We start from the raw sequence: 13,722 nt of genomic DNA, 5'->3' as shown, positions 1-13,722 counted from the left end.
AAGTTCATTTTACGAAAATCAAAACGTTTTACTCTAGGGTTAGAACGAGCGAACGGAACAGTATGGAATTATATGGATACTAATTATATCGTCTGACTGTAGATATTGTTTCTATAGGTACAATGATGAGTATTCTAAATCGGACACTACTCTGGGAATCGCATCGAAGCCCCGTTACTTTTTCTGCTTTGCGATGCATACATCAAATTCCTAGAATAATAAAATTTTAAAATTGTACAATTGGCTTCTTTTGTCTCCTTTTGGTCATAAAAGGACTCCATCAAGGAGCCAATTCTTCCCCTGGTCGGTAATAATGATAAATACTTCACAAGGAGTTCAGACGTTCAAAAGCAGCAAGCATTCATAAAATCTAATGAAATGGTGTGCGAATCATACACTGCAAATTTTCTAAGTTTGCTGCAGTTACATTTTTACTGAAAGCTATTGAGTAATACATGGTTTAGTCATTTCACTGAATATCAGCAAAACAAATTACTGAAAACAATTACTGAATTACTGAGCCTCAAAAGAAAACATAATGCGATGCCCGCTTGCTCGTGATGAACAAAAATTTGATTTGGTAACTGCTTACAGACACCCCGATAAAATTTTAGATGCGTATTCGGCTTGCAGGATTAACGTTTTGGTTGAGAAAAATCTTCATACCACTTTGCTGTTTTTGCAGAAATTTCGTGGTGACCGTGAGTGCATACCAAATCAACAATCTTGTTTCGACGAAATACAGTTCACAACTGTAAAAAACTTTATGAAACAGAGATAAACATGAGCAGCATGGACTGCCACCCTGCGCATCAATAAAAACCCCAATTTCAACACTTTTTTTCGCCAATTTTTAATCGATATCAATGACTAAACAATCAGTAATATCAGAAAGGCTTTGTGGTATATTCAAATTTTGGGTACTGTGGATACTGTTTCGAAACGGACTTTCGACACTTGATCGTCTAGGCGACCATAAAAACCTTTAGGACGTTGGAGTTTAGAGGGCTTACCTTAGGTAGAGGGACATAAGTAAACTCCTTAAATGAGAAGTCGATAGATGATGGGATGGGCTTAGTCCTATCCTGACAATCCGAACAAATCTGACCTGCCATGATCGGAGTTGGTTTTATTTATACTCAAAAGAAGTTAAAGGTTTCGAATTTTTAGTTCCGAGTTGTATGTCGGAATGTTATCGTTTTCGCTAAGCTAGTTACGTTTGTCTTTTATTGACAAGAACGATGGTTCTAAACGATATTTTCTTTCCTACTTTACAGTTTCCAGCTTGTGTTTCATAGTACGGACGATTTGATTTAAAATTGTCATCGTGAGCATAACATGAAAACAATATTTTGCTTTTACGTTGGTTACGGTACGGAGACGGTACCTTTACAATGAATACTGAAGTACCGTCTTGCTTCGAATTACGGCCACTTCATTTTCAATCGGTCACAGCAATAACTTCTTGCACGCGGGAAACACAACATTTTCATTCGTAAGTAACTGAAAATACCCTGTATTGCAGTATGTTTGTCTCAAATGATCCGCGGACCACAGGTTGGAGACCACATCTTTAGACCAGCTGCTTTTTAAATGATCGAGCGTTGCGGACCAGGAGAATGCATTTTTTTTCTTTTACACATACATTATTACATTATTACAGTTAATACACAAAATAGCTGGTTTATGATATTAAACAATGCGATTGGTTGTATTGTTGTTTTTCTTAAATTATTATATCATCCAAGCAAGTTTCAAATTCATTTTATTGAATTACAATTACTAAAATTGATTGTAAAGATTCTTCAATTAAGAGTCAGCAGCATAGTGTGCAAAAGTTATAAAAAGTTCCAAACAATTTAGCAAAATTGCAATATCGCTTCTTGATGTACCCTTCCTTCCATGTTGCAAATTGTTTTCAGGATATATCTGAAGATGGTACAAAAACCTTAACAGCTGAAAAATTATCGAGACAAACGTACAATCGTTCAGTACTATTATGAGGCCACGGACAAGTAAGGCCAGGTTAGACAAATTGATAGCGCATTTCTTAAAAAAAGCTTCTAGAAAATCGTTGTATTCTTTAAAAATCAATAGTGTGTTACCATTGTTCTCGTAAAATCAACAGTCAGGTTTTTATGGAATTATTCGAACTCTAATTTCTCCTCAAATTTGACCATATAGATTGGACCGACAATCCATGTTATGGTGATCAAATTTGGAAGAGTTCAACGAAATCAATTGTCATATTAAAATATGTTTAGTTAATTTTTAATGAATAGGATCTTCCTATCTTTCAAAATCGCGCAAATATTTTGTCGGGCCTGACTGCATATTGTGGCGGTCTGGACTTTGCCGACCGCTGTCGACAGTTTAATTAGTTCAAATTTTACGCGATCATTCATATCGATATTTCCTTCCGTCGACCCTTCCAAATTTGACCCAAATTTTGACTGGGGCCCCAAAGGTTAGCCGGGGCACGAATTCTTAGTTTTTGCGTGATAACATAGACACAGGCCAAATTAAAGAGCGCACACATCGACATCGGAATCGATTCTTGAATGAAACCTCCACAGATAAAAAGAGCGTGCTTGGTGTCAGCCAATTTTTCTTGCTAATTTCTACGGTTACGAACGTTGTGTTGAGATCGGTTTCGGAGCCTTTTAATGTCATATGTGCATGTAGTTTCGTGAGGCATCTCTTGTAACGGATTTTCGCTTTACTCAACTCGTGTGTAGTGTTCAATGGATTTGATCCAACGCTATGGGCCAACGATGATGAAATGATATTGTTTTGTGCTGTGGGCATGTATCGCAGCGTTCTGCGTTTCCAACTAAGGTAAAAATATTGCACATGTTAAAAAGGCAAATGTTTTCTGCTTCTGATAGTAAAATGCTTCTGATAAATAAAATAAATATGCTTCTGATAGGTCTGGTAGTAATAGTAAATCTGATTGTAAACATAACCCCCGCGGGGAAAATGGGGGTATATTGGGTTGACAACACCAAATGGAAGGGGCCCCTCAATCGACGGGATCATCAACGGGGCCCAAATGGCCGAGGCAATGGAGATTGTTCTTCGTATTATGGCTGTGTATGGCTATATGTAGATGCAGCTGTAACGGTTTTTGGTCTTGTTGTATTCGCAAAAATTGAAATAGTCGATAAAAATCATGTATAAATGAACATGGTCCATAGGTTCCTAGAGTATTTTTATACCATCCTTGCTTCTAACAGAAACCTTTCCCATTTCTCCTTCTTTTCGGTCCACAAACTTGATGTGTTCGATTAGGGTCAAGAATAAAAATTTTAGTTTTTGCATTAAAAGACACACACAATCCACTATCCCAGGCCAGGAATGTGAATACCGATTTTCGTGTGAAACAGCTGTCTGCTTTCGGCACACAATCGCAAAGCGGTAGCAGGGGCCCCGTATACAAGAACAGGACGGTTCATCCCAGCCAAGAGCGCACACAATGACATCGATTTAACCATTTTTCGAATGAAACCTCTACCCACTGGAGCACCGTTGCTTGCTTGATGTTTGTCAATTTTTCCTGCTTTTGTGTTTTGAACTTTGGTACTTTTAAATATTTTATTTACACTCATACAAAATAAATAATACAACACAATTAACAATCACAATAAAACGTATACTGTACGGTGGCCGCGCACCAGCCGCACCGAGCGCCCCTGCCGAGAGCTCCTGCTCGTTCGGCTCGCAAACACACTCTGCTTGTGCGCTCGGCACACACTAAGCCTTGCGCTGCTTAGAGTGTGTGACAGTGTGCGTGACACACTGTCGTCCCCCTGGACGTCGACCGGTGGCAGCGCAACTGCCACGGCAAGTCCAGGGGTCGGCACGGCTGCCCACAACACCTGCTAATTTTACCGGCTACGAGCCGGTGTATCGATATTGTGTTTCGGGGCCTTTAATTTTTTGTTTGGGTGTGTTGTATGCTTGTGTTGTGTAACGGGTTTTCGTTGGTAGTTAAGCGCAGCGTTCTGTGCATTCCATTTAGCAGCACGTCAATTTTTGCTGGTGTGGATGGCCTTTGCACGAGACACCCAAACCCAAAACCACGCAGAGCAGGGTTTTGGGTTTGGGTGTCTCGTGCACAGGCCATCCACACCAGCAAAATTGACGGTTTCTGCCCAATACTTTGCGCCAACGATGATGAGGTATTGATTTGAGCTGTGCGTGCGTGTCGCAAGATTTCTTAGAACATTGAATGTGCTGCTTTGAGTAGTATGGGGCCCCGGTTTTCTGCAGTTCGGGGCCCTCGACAAAATACAGTGAGTGAAGCGATGGGAAAATGAATTTTTATGTTCTTTCCGTATAAAGCACGGGAAATAAAATAACGGGTTAGGCCGTGCACTTTAGTTTAACACTATATTCATACAATTACAATATTCATACGATTTACATGTAACTCTTGGTTCATATATAAAACACCTCCGCAACCGCACGCATGCACCTAACCGCTTGATCATCCGACTTGAAGTGACACTCTCGTTTTCTCGGGTCGTCGTCCCGGCTTCGTGTCCTGCGACACGATCGCGATGGCCGCGCCTGTATCGCTGATGGCTACCAACGTCAACGGTTGTCGCTTATAGCGAACAACCCAGAGTGGCAATGTCGCGCGATGCTGGTTCTGTCCACAACATCTCCCCCCTGTTAAGATAGCTAGTACTGGTTCAACCAACGTGGAGGTCTTTTATTTCTAGAAGATCGACGTGGTGCTTGTACCAGCTGCGTTCCCTCATTATCATCTTCCAATTGCTTGGCAGAACTGTTATCAGCTAACAGTACAGGAGATTCTTCTTCAGGTGGTGGTGAACATGATGTGTACACTGAAGACGAATCATACAACGATGATGACGATGACGGTGAGGACGTGGACGATGCTGACTCAGACGTAGATAATAATGTAGACGATGGTGACGATGACGGTGAAGACGCGAACGAAGCTGGCTTAGAATTGGGTGACGACACAGACGATAGCAATGGCGTACACTGATTTACGTCGCTGGATATCGGTGATGTTCTTGGCTGTACATTCCACGTTCCCAAGAGTACATCCAACGCCATGGGTTGTGAAGGACGATTTGATTGATGGAAGCTTACAGAACGCCTGCGCATTTGGTTTATATGCCTACGAAGTATACGCTGGAAACTAGTTTTAACCTCGTACATAACGCTACCGCATCTCTTTGTTACAATTGCAGGCTCCCATTTCCAATTGTTTCTATAAAACGTTTTGACGTATACCAGTTCTCCACAATGCAAAACCCTCATATTATCCGGTACTCTAGGCTCATTGGAAATAGCAGTGGGCCGCAACAAGTCAAAACATGTGCGCATTTGACGCCCTATCATGACCTCGGCTGGTGATTTGTTTTCATCAATGGCTGGGTTTGGAGTGGATCGATATGTTTGCAAAAATAAATCTATTGCCTCAGGAAGCGAAGTATCATCTGAACAAATCTTTTTCATTGCTCTCTTGAACGTATCTACGAACCTCTCAGCTTGGCCGTTAGATTGAGGATGAAAAGGTGCCGTTCTTAAATGTTGTATGCCATTACTTGTGCAAAAATCTGCAAAAATTCCGCTTGTAAATTGCGTCCCATTATCACTCACCAGTGTAACTGGAATGCCAAAACGTGCAAATATTCCTCTTAAAATTGCTATGGTCGCTGAAGCAGTAGTACTTGATGTTTTAATAACCTCTGGCCATTTGGAGTAAGCATCTACGATTATAAGGAAATAATCTCCCTCTACTGGGCCTGCATAATCGATATGAACTCTCTGCCATGGAGATGACGATTTAGGCCAAGGAACATGAGGTGAATGTGCTGGTGTTTTCGCTGCAGTTTGACATTTCTCGCAAGAAGCTACGCATTCGCTTATATCACTATCTATTGAAGTCCAGTATACGTAGCTACGAGCTAACGATTTCATTCTTTGAATGCCAGAGTGTCCACGGTGAAATTACCTAAGGCATCTTTGCTGCAGGATATTTGAAATTACGACTCTCTCTCCGAATAAAATACAATTTTCTACTGCTGATAGGGCTTCTCTTCTCGCATAAAATCGTGATAATTCTCCTGCATAATTAGTATTTTGGGGCCAGCCCTTTTGTATAAAATGAAATACTTTGCATAAAATGGGATCTTTTAGTGTCTGTTTGGCGATCTCCATGAAGCTAATTGGTAAGGATGAAATATTACTGATGACGACTGACTTTACATCCCTCTCCAATTCCAAATTAGCTATAATATAATCTTCATCTGGCTTGTTGTGCTTGCTTATTAGTCGTGATAATATGTCGGCATTGCCAAAATTTTCCGTGGAAATATATTCGATTTGAAAATCGTACATTAGAAGGGTTAGGGCAAAACGCTGCAATCTGTTAGCAGTGTAAACAGGTATTCCTTTCTTGTTACCAAATATTCTCAAAAGAGGCCTGTGGTCTGTTTGAAGGCGAAAATGTCGACCAAATATCATTTTGTGGAATTTGGTTACCGCAAAAATGATTGATAACCCTTCCCGATCGATCTGACTATATCCTTGCTCGACTTTTGTAAGCGATCTTGATGCATGTTGCACAACTTTCATAGTACCGTCGGGCATCCTGTGACTTAAGGTTGCTCCTAGACCAACAGAAGACGCATCAGCTGATACTATTATCTCGAATCGTGGATCGTAGTGGGTTAACGCTAGGTTTGACGATAATATAGTTTTGAACTTTTCGAAGACCTTCTGGCACTCTGCTGACCAATCAAATTGTTTCCCTTCCTTCAACAATGCATTTAGTGGGTATCGTAAATTACGCAGATTTGGGATGAAACGACCATAGTAATTAATCGCCCCAAGAAATGATCGTACTTCGCTGACGTCTGACGGTGCTGGCAGATTAATGATCGCTTCTACTTTGGATGGATCGGGACTGATGCCGTTTCTATCTATTATGTGCCCTAGATATCTTATTTGTGACTTATTGAACGAGCATTTATCGACACGGATTGTAAAACCGTACTCCTGAATACGACCTAGGGTTTGAAGCTGAGTTTCATCGTGCTCTTCTTGATTCCTACCTCCGACAATGATGTCGTCCATATAGCTGGAGACGCCACGTAGACCAACAAGCATCTTGTCCATCAGTTGTTGGAATGCAGCGGGGGCTACCTTGATACCCGGTGGCAGTCTGTTGTAGGAATACAACCCTTTGTGTGTGTTGATCGTCAAGAGACTCCGGCTCTGCTCTGCGATTTCGACCTGAAGGAAAGCATCCGTTAAATCAATTTGCGTAAAATGAGTACAATTACCTAGTTTGGCGAATATATCTGCTGGTAACGGAAGCGGATACTCCTGGGGATGCAATGCTCTATTAAGCCCGGTCGAGTAATCTCCACAGATCCTTATTTGGCCGTTTGCTTTCCGTACCACAACAATCGGCGCAGCCCAATCAGAATAGTCTACCGGTGTGATTACTCCCAATTGCTGCAACCTGTCGAGCTCTTTATCAACTGCGTCCAGCATTGCGTACGCAACTGGACGCTTAGGGCAGAAAACTGGACGGCAATGCTCCTTCAGTTGCAGATTAACGTTTCCTTTTGTACATAGACCCATACCAGCTCCAAAAAGGCGGGGAAATCGTTGTTCCAAATCCTTAACACTCGATGTATGAATGACGTTGCATATCTGGTCAATAGGCACTGACCACAAAGAAAATGCCTCGACTAAATCCGTGCCCAGTAGTCTCAAATCCGCTTGAGACACATATATCGTTTCTCGACGCTGCTTCTCTCCGATGATGATGTTTGCATTAAACTCTCCGATTATTGGTAGCTCTCCTCCTGATGCTGTCTTAGCGTCAACTGATGACGGTGATAGTGGTGGTGCTCCAATGTGCTTCCATACGTTTTTACCGATGACTGTGATGTCGGAAGCGGTGTCTAGCTGTAGTCTTAGACTTTTGCCATTGATGTTGAGTGGCACATATTTCCTCCTCTGCTGGACGCTGTGCACGTTGACAGTAACAGTTCTAGTACTCGTTTGATGTTGATCGAAAGGGTAATTAAAATTGTTGCGTGTTAAACTGGCCTTCGTGTTACAAAACCCTTCCTTGTGCCCTATTTTACCACACGCAGTGCATTTATAAGTACGATATGTGCAGTTACGAGACCAATGTAATGCTCCGCACAGCCAACACGGATGGCGGGGGTCTCTTGAGGATGACAGTTTACTAGAGGGATAGGAACGATGGTACTGAAACCGTCTTTGTTGTACTGCGTATACTTGTTCTGACGTGTCACGCTCAATCATAGCGCTGTCGCGTCTCAGATTGATGATGCGCTGACATTCTGCCGTAACTTGTTCTAATGTAGTTTCAGGACGTTCCTCAATTCGGGATAGCAATCTTTGCCTGATTTCCACTTCGCAATCATCCTTCAATCCGCAGACAAATACGAGGCATTTGAAAGCTTCCCGAGCTTAAAGTTAATAACCCCTCGGTTAATGTGACAAGCATACGCTAAATAGTCCTCAGATTTCCCTTTGCACGTATTTAGACATTTGAAGCGTCTATGTAACAGGGACTCCTTGGTGCCGAACAAGTCCGTGAGTTTGATGACTGTTTCTGACAAAGAAAAATCACGTGAATATTTTGGTAAAATAAAATTGACATACCGATCGTGTTCGAGGGTTTCCAGTTTGCGCATAAGAAGGCGCACTTTCGCTTCGTCGCTCAAGCGGGCTGCATCTTTCTCGAACAAATCCTCATATCGGCTGTACCATGCTGCGAATGTCGATCCAGCTTCAGCATCATAGTTAAACTCCTTTAAATGGCTGCATAGTGAATCCAGAATTTGTTCGGGCGATGTGAGTGAATTTTGGCCTGACCCCGATCCTTGGTGCTGCATCAGCTGTGCCAAAATATTCTGCTGCTGCGTCATTTGCTGCTGCATGAGTTGCAGAATCTGCATCATCAAAGAATTTTCCGTTAGGGGCGATGGCGGCATTTGCAATGGAGGTTGTTGCAATGGCGGTTCTCCGGAACCATTTTGTGACGGGTGTGGTGCGATCGATGGCTGAACATTAAAAACTCCACTAGAACGTCGTTCTTCATCACCACTGATGTTCATTTTTTTAAACACCTATTAAAATAGCAATAATCCTCAACAAAAACAAAATAAATAAAACGCACTGTACACGAACTTTTTGCTCAACAAAATGATGAGGAGCTTAACGTTGTTGTCGTTTATTACTCTTTTTTTTTACTGCTTCGTACACGAAAATGTTCCTGCTCTCACTGATGAAGCGTTTAAAACGTTATTTTCTTTTGCACTTGTAACACTTAAGGCTCAACGATGAGTTTTTCTGTTTTTAATACGGTTAGCATGGGGGGAAAACACGATGGCGTTTTTTTTTCTTCAATATATATCGCGGGCTCGACTCAATGATAAGGTAAATCTCGTCGCCACTTTTATGTTCTTTCCGTATAAAGCACGAGAAATAAATAAACGGTTTACGCCGTGCACTTTAGTTTAACACTATATTCATACAATTACAATATTCATACGATTTACATGTAACTCTTGGTTCATATATAAAACACCTCCCCAACCGCACGCATGCACCTAACCGCTTGATCATCCGACTTGAAGTGACACTCTCGTTTTCTCGGGTCGTCGTCCCGGCTTCGTGTCCTGCGACACGATCGCGATGGCCGCGCCTGTATCGCTGATGGCTACCAACGTCAACGGTTGTCGCTTATAGCGAACAACCCAGAGTGGCAATGTCGCGCGATGCTGGTTCTGTCCACAACAGAATTCATTAAAAATAACCCAAGTAGCACAATCCTGTTAATAAACCGTTAAAAGTATGCCTAAAAGTATTACTTTTAGCTTTCCATACAGCAGTAATTCCAGGGCTTAAATTACTGCGTAACGTCATCTTTTCTTCGTCGATTTTCGTTCATTTTTTCGTTAAAATTCAAAATGGCGTCGGCATTTTTTAACGAAAATGATCAAATTTAACGAAACTACGAAAAGGATGGAATATATGCCTATCCTGCTCCATTACTTTATTGCCTGCTTCTCATACCCACAACCTCCTCGAGCTTCCTTTTTTGCCCTCGAACTGAATCGTTCGAGTATAAAGAATTCGTGGAAAATTTGGTACATTGCATGCATTGTTCTCACAGAATAAAACAAACATTTTTCAATTGTATGAGGCTGAATATCACAAGCACTGCGTATTTTGCAATTCTGCAGGTATTGTGCTTAAATTTGCTCTTGGTCAGCTGACAACTTTTACGTCCGTTAGTGATATATGCGACAATGGACAATACACACACGAACGTAAATACAGTTATAAACTTAACGGATGCTTTATTGCTAACTTGTGTACGCCGCGCTGCCCCGATGCGAAGTGTTCTCTGCTCTTCGCGCAGCAGCCGAACGATCCACCCCGACGCACGCGAGCAGCTGGCTGCATTCTTTCATCTAACATCTCCCCCTCTTTTTTTAAACCGACGGTACACGTCGAACCGACTGGGCGGTTTTCTAACTCTAGAAGACCGTCGTGGCACCTGGGCCGAAGCACACGATGGAACAGGTCGTGTCGTCGGGCGTGTGTATGTCGCTGGCGAAGTAGCGGGAACATAAGGACCGTTGGTCTCGGATGACGGCTGATGAGGGGACACAGAGATGTCCACATGCTCGGGGTCGACTGGCTGTGGTGGTATGCGGGACGTGCCAGTAGATGGTTGCGGTGTTAGCTGCCAGGTATCCAACAAAACATCTATAGGCAGCTTACGATGGGTGACCGAAGCCGGAACGTGATGATGCCTCTCGTAGCGCTTGCGTATCTGGTTAATATGAGATCTAAACATTTTCTGATCATCCGTTCCAATCATATACATGACATGACCTATTTGCTTAACAATTGTACCAGCTACCCATCTCCATCCGTTACCTGCGAAGCGTTTAAAATAGACTAGATCGTTGGGTTGGAACTGTCTGCTTGGTTTCGGTTCGTTTTCCATACTAATGGTTTCAGGACTTGGTGGACGGAGCAGGTTTAAAGTTGTGCGCATTTGCCTTCCCAACATGATATCCGCCGGTGACTTAGCATTTCCTAACGAAGGGTTTGGCGAACTTCGATATACTAGTAGGAATGTATCCAGCGCTTCTTGTAGTGAGGTACCATCCGCAGATATCTTTCTGACTGTTCGCTTGAAAGTGTCCACAAATCTTTCAGCTTGCCCGTTAGATTGCGGATGGTAGGGGGCCGTTGTGATGTGTTCGATGCCATTGCGGTCGCAGAATAGTCCGAACTCCTCGCTGGTGAACTGTGTACCGTTGTCCGATATCAACGTTTTCGGGATTCCAAAACGAGCGAAAAGTGAGCGTAACATGGCTATAGTAGCTTTCGCTGTAACGTTACTGGTACGGATTATTTCGGGCCATTTAGAAAACGAATCTACGACAATTAAGTAATAATCACCGTCTAGTGGGCCCGCAAAATCGACGTGTAAACGTTGCCATGGGCCTGCTGCCCTCGGCCATGGTACCGGAGCGGAATGTGCGGGTGATTTGGCAGCTGCTTGACATGGGTGACATGTCTTCACCCATACCTCGATGTCAGCATCTATTGTAGGCCAATAAAAGAAACTCCTAGCTAACGCTTTCATACGCTGCACTCCTGGATGGCCCTGATGCACCTGCTGAAGACATTTTTGTTGCAGCTTTTTAGGGATTACCACCCTCTCACCGAAAAGAATGCAATTCTCTACGGTTGTTAGTGCATCTTTCCTTGCATTAAAACGAGCAAGCTCATCGGTAAACGCTGCGTTTCTGGGCCAGCCTTCGCTGATGTAAACTGACACCTTTTTCAGAAGTGGGTCTCGTTTTGTTTCTCTGGCGAGATCAGCAAAGTTCAGCGGTAGTGAATCAAGCGCGCTTATTGCCACCGATTTAATGTCTTCTTCCAAGTTCACGCTTGCTATAACACAGTCTTCATCTGGCTTGGTGTGCGTGTTAATGAGTCGTGAGAGCAAATCAGCATTTCCAAAATCGTCGGTGCGCACGTACTCAATGTTAAAATCGTAGGCCAGCAAAGTAAGCGCGAAACGCTGAAGACGGTTAGCAGTAAATATTGGGATGCCTTTCTTCGATCCGAATATATGCAGTAGAGGTCGATGATCAGTCTGAAGCGTAAAATGCCTACCAAAAATCATTTTGTGGAACTTTTTTACTGCGTAAATGATCGCTAGTCCCTCTCGATCGATCTGGCTGTACCGACGTTCTGCCTCAGTAAGGGCACGAGAAGCGTGTTGTACTACACGTCTGAGACCATTGGGGTACAGATGGCTTATAGTTGCCCCAAGGCCAATTGATGATGCGTCCGTCGAGATCACAATCTTTTCTTGCGGATCGTAGTGAGCCAATTGTAGGTCTGACGATAAAATCGTCTTAAACTCTCTGAAAACCCGTTTACATTCCGACGACCAATGAAATGGAGTATTTGCCTTAAGTAAATTATCCAAAGGATGCCTCAACTTTCTCATGTCTGGTATAAACTTCCCGTAGAAGTTGATTGCACCTAAAAAGGATCTAACACCGGTGACATCTGTTGGTTCAGCAAGATTTTTGATAACCTGGATTTTTGCGGGATCAGGCCTTAGTCCACGACGATCAATTACGTGTCCGAGATATGTTATTTGCTGCATTTTAAATGCGCATTTATCAACACGAATCGTGAATCCAAAGTCTTGAATGCGTTGGAATACTTTGGCTAAAATCTCGTCGTGCTCTTTTTCTGAAGTGCCCCCGACTATAATGTCATCCAGGTATCCAGAAACGTTATTTAGACCGGCTAACATTTTGTCCATGATCATCTGGAACGCAGCTGGAGCGACCTTAACTCCTGGTGGAAGGCGGTTATAATGATATAACCCGCGATGCGTATTTATTGTAAGCAGTGGGCGGTACTGCGGCTCGACTTCCACTTGCAGAAAAGCATCGGTTAGGTCTATCTTGCTGAAAATTATTGAATTAGCCAACTTTGAAAATATGTCATCCGGTAAAGGCAACGGGTAATCATTTGGCTGTAGCGCATCGTTGAGGCCAGTGGAGTAATCTCCACATATGCGAATGGCACCATTTGCTTTTTTACTACAACGACCGGTGCTGCCCATTGTGAAAACTTCACTGGAGTTATTACTCCTATGGCCTGAAGTCGATCTAGCTCTCGGTCTACTGCTTCTTGTACGGCGTAAGCCACTGGTCGTTTAGGGCGAAACACAGGGCGACTGTTTTCTTTTTATAGCAAAAGAGACGTTTCCTTTCTTACAAAGTCCGGTTCCTTGGAATACTTTAGGAAAACGTTCTTGCCACGTTCTTTGCGACGTGAATTTAGTACCTCGTACTTGGCAGCAGAAATTATCTATTGGTAAAGACCAAAGAGCAAAAAGATCGATGAGGTCAGCACCTAAAAGCATTAAACGTGTCGGGGAAACAGTAATTGTAGCTTCTTTGGTCTGATTGCCTACACTGGCTTTGCATACAAATTCCCCGTCTAGTGCCAAATTAGTGCCAGAAGCTGATCGTGCAACCACTGCTGGTGGTGATAATGTCGGACTGCCAATCTTTTCCAAGCTTCACGATCAATGACTGTGATGTCAGATGCCGTATCAAGCTGCAGACGGACGGGCGT

General features: G+C 43.0%; 2 protein-coding genes across 2 annotated transcripts; both read right to left on the bottom strand.

Annotated features, from left to right (window-relative positions):
- Nucleotides 1-4,686: 4,686 nt before the first annotated feature.
- On the bottom strand, nucleotides 4,687-9,146 carry LOC120901105 (uncharacterized protein K02A2.6-like). Its single transcript, XM_040308813.1, has 3 exons — nucleotides 8,692-9,146; nucleotides 6,889-7,207; nucleotides 4,687-5,964 (listed from the first exon to the last, which is right to left on the bottom strand). Exons 1-3 carry the CDS (start codon nucleotides 9,144-9,146, stop codon nucleotides 4,687-4,689), a joined length of 2,052 nt encoding a protein of 683 aa, XP_040164747.1.
- A 1,358-nt stretch (nucleotides 9,147-10,504) lies between these two features.
- Nucleotides 10,505-13,219, bottom strand: LOC120901104 (uncharacterized protein K02A2.6-like). Its single transcript, XM_040308812.1, has one exon. It carries the CDS (start codon nucleotides 13,202-13,204, stop codon nucleotides 10,505-10,507), a length of 2,700 nt encoding a protein of 899 aa, XP_040164746.1. The 5' UTR covers nucleotides 13,205-13,219.
- Nucleotides 13,220-13,722: the final 503 nt, after the last annotated feature.

Source organism: Anopheles arabiensis, chromosome 3, assembly GCF_016920715.1.
Source record: "Anopheles arabiensis isolate DONGOLA chromosome 3, AaraD3, whole genome shotgun sequence".
Lineage (NCBI taxonomy): Eukaryota > Metazoa > Arthropoda > Insecta > Diptera > Culicidae > Anopheles > Anopheles arabiensis.
The sequence above is the reverse complement of the archived record's forward strand: the minus strand, read 5'-3'. Positions and strand labels throughout refer to the sequence as shown.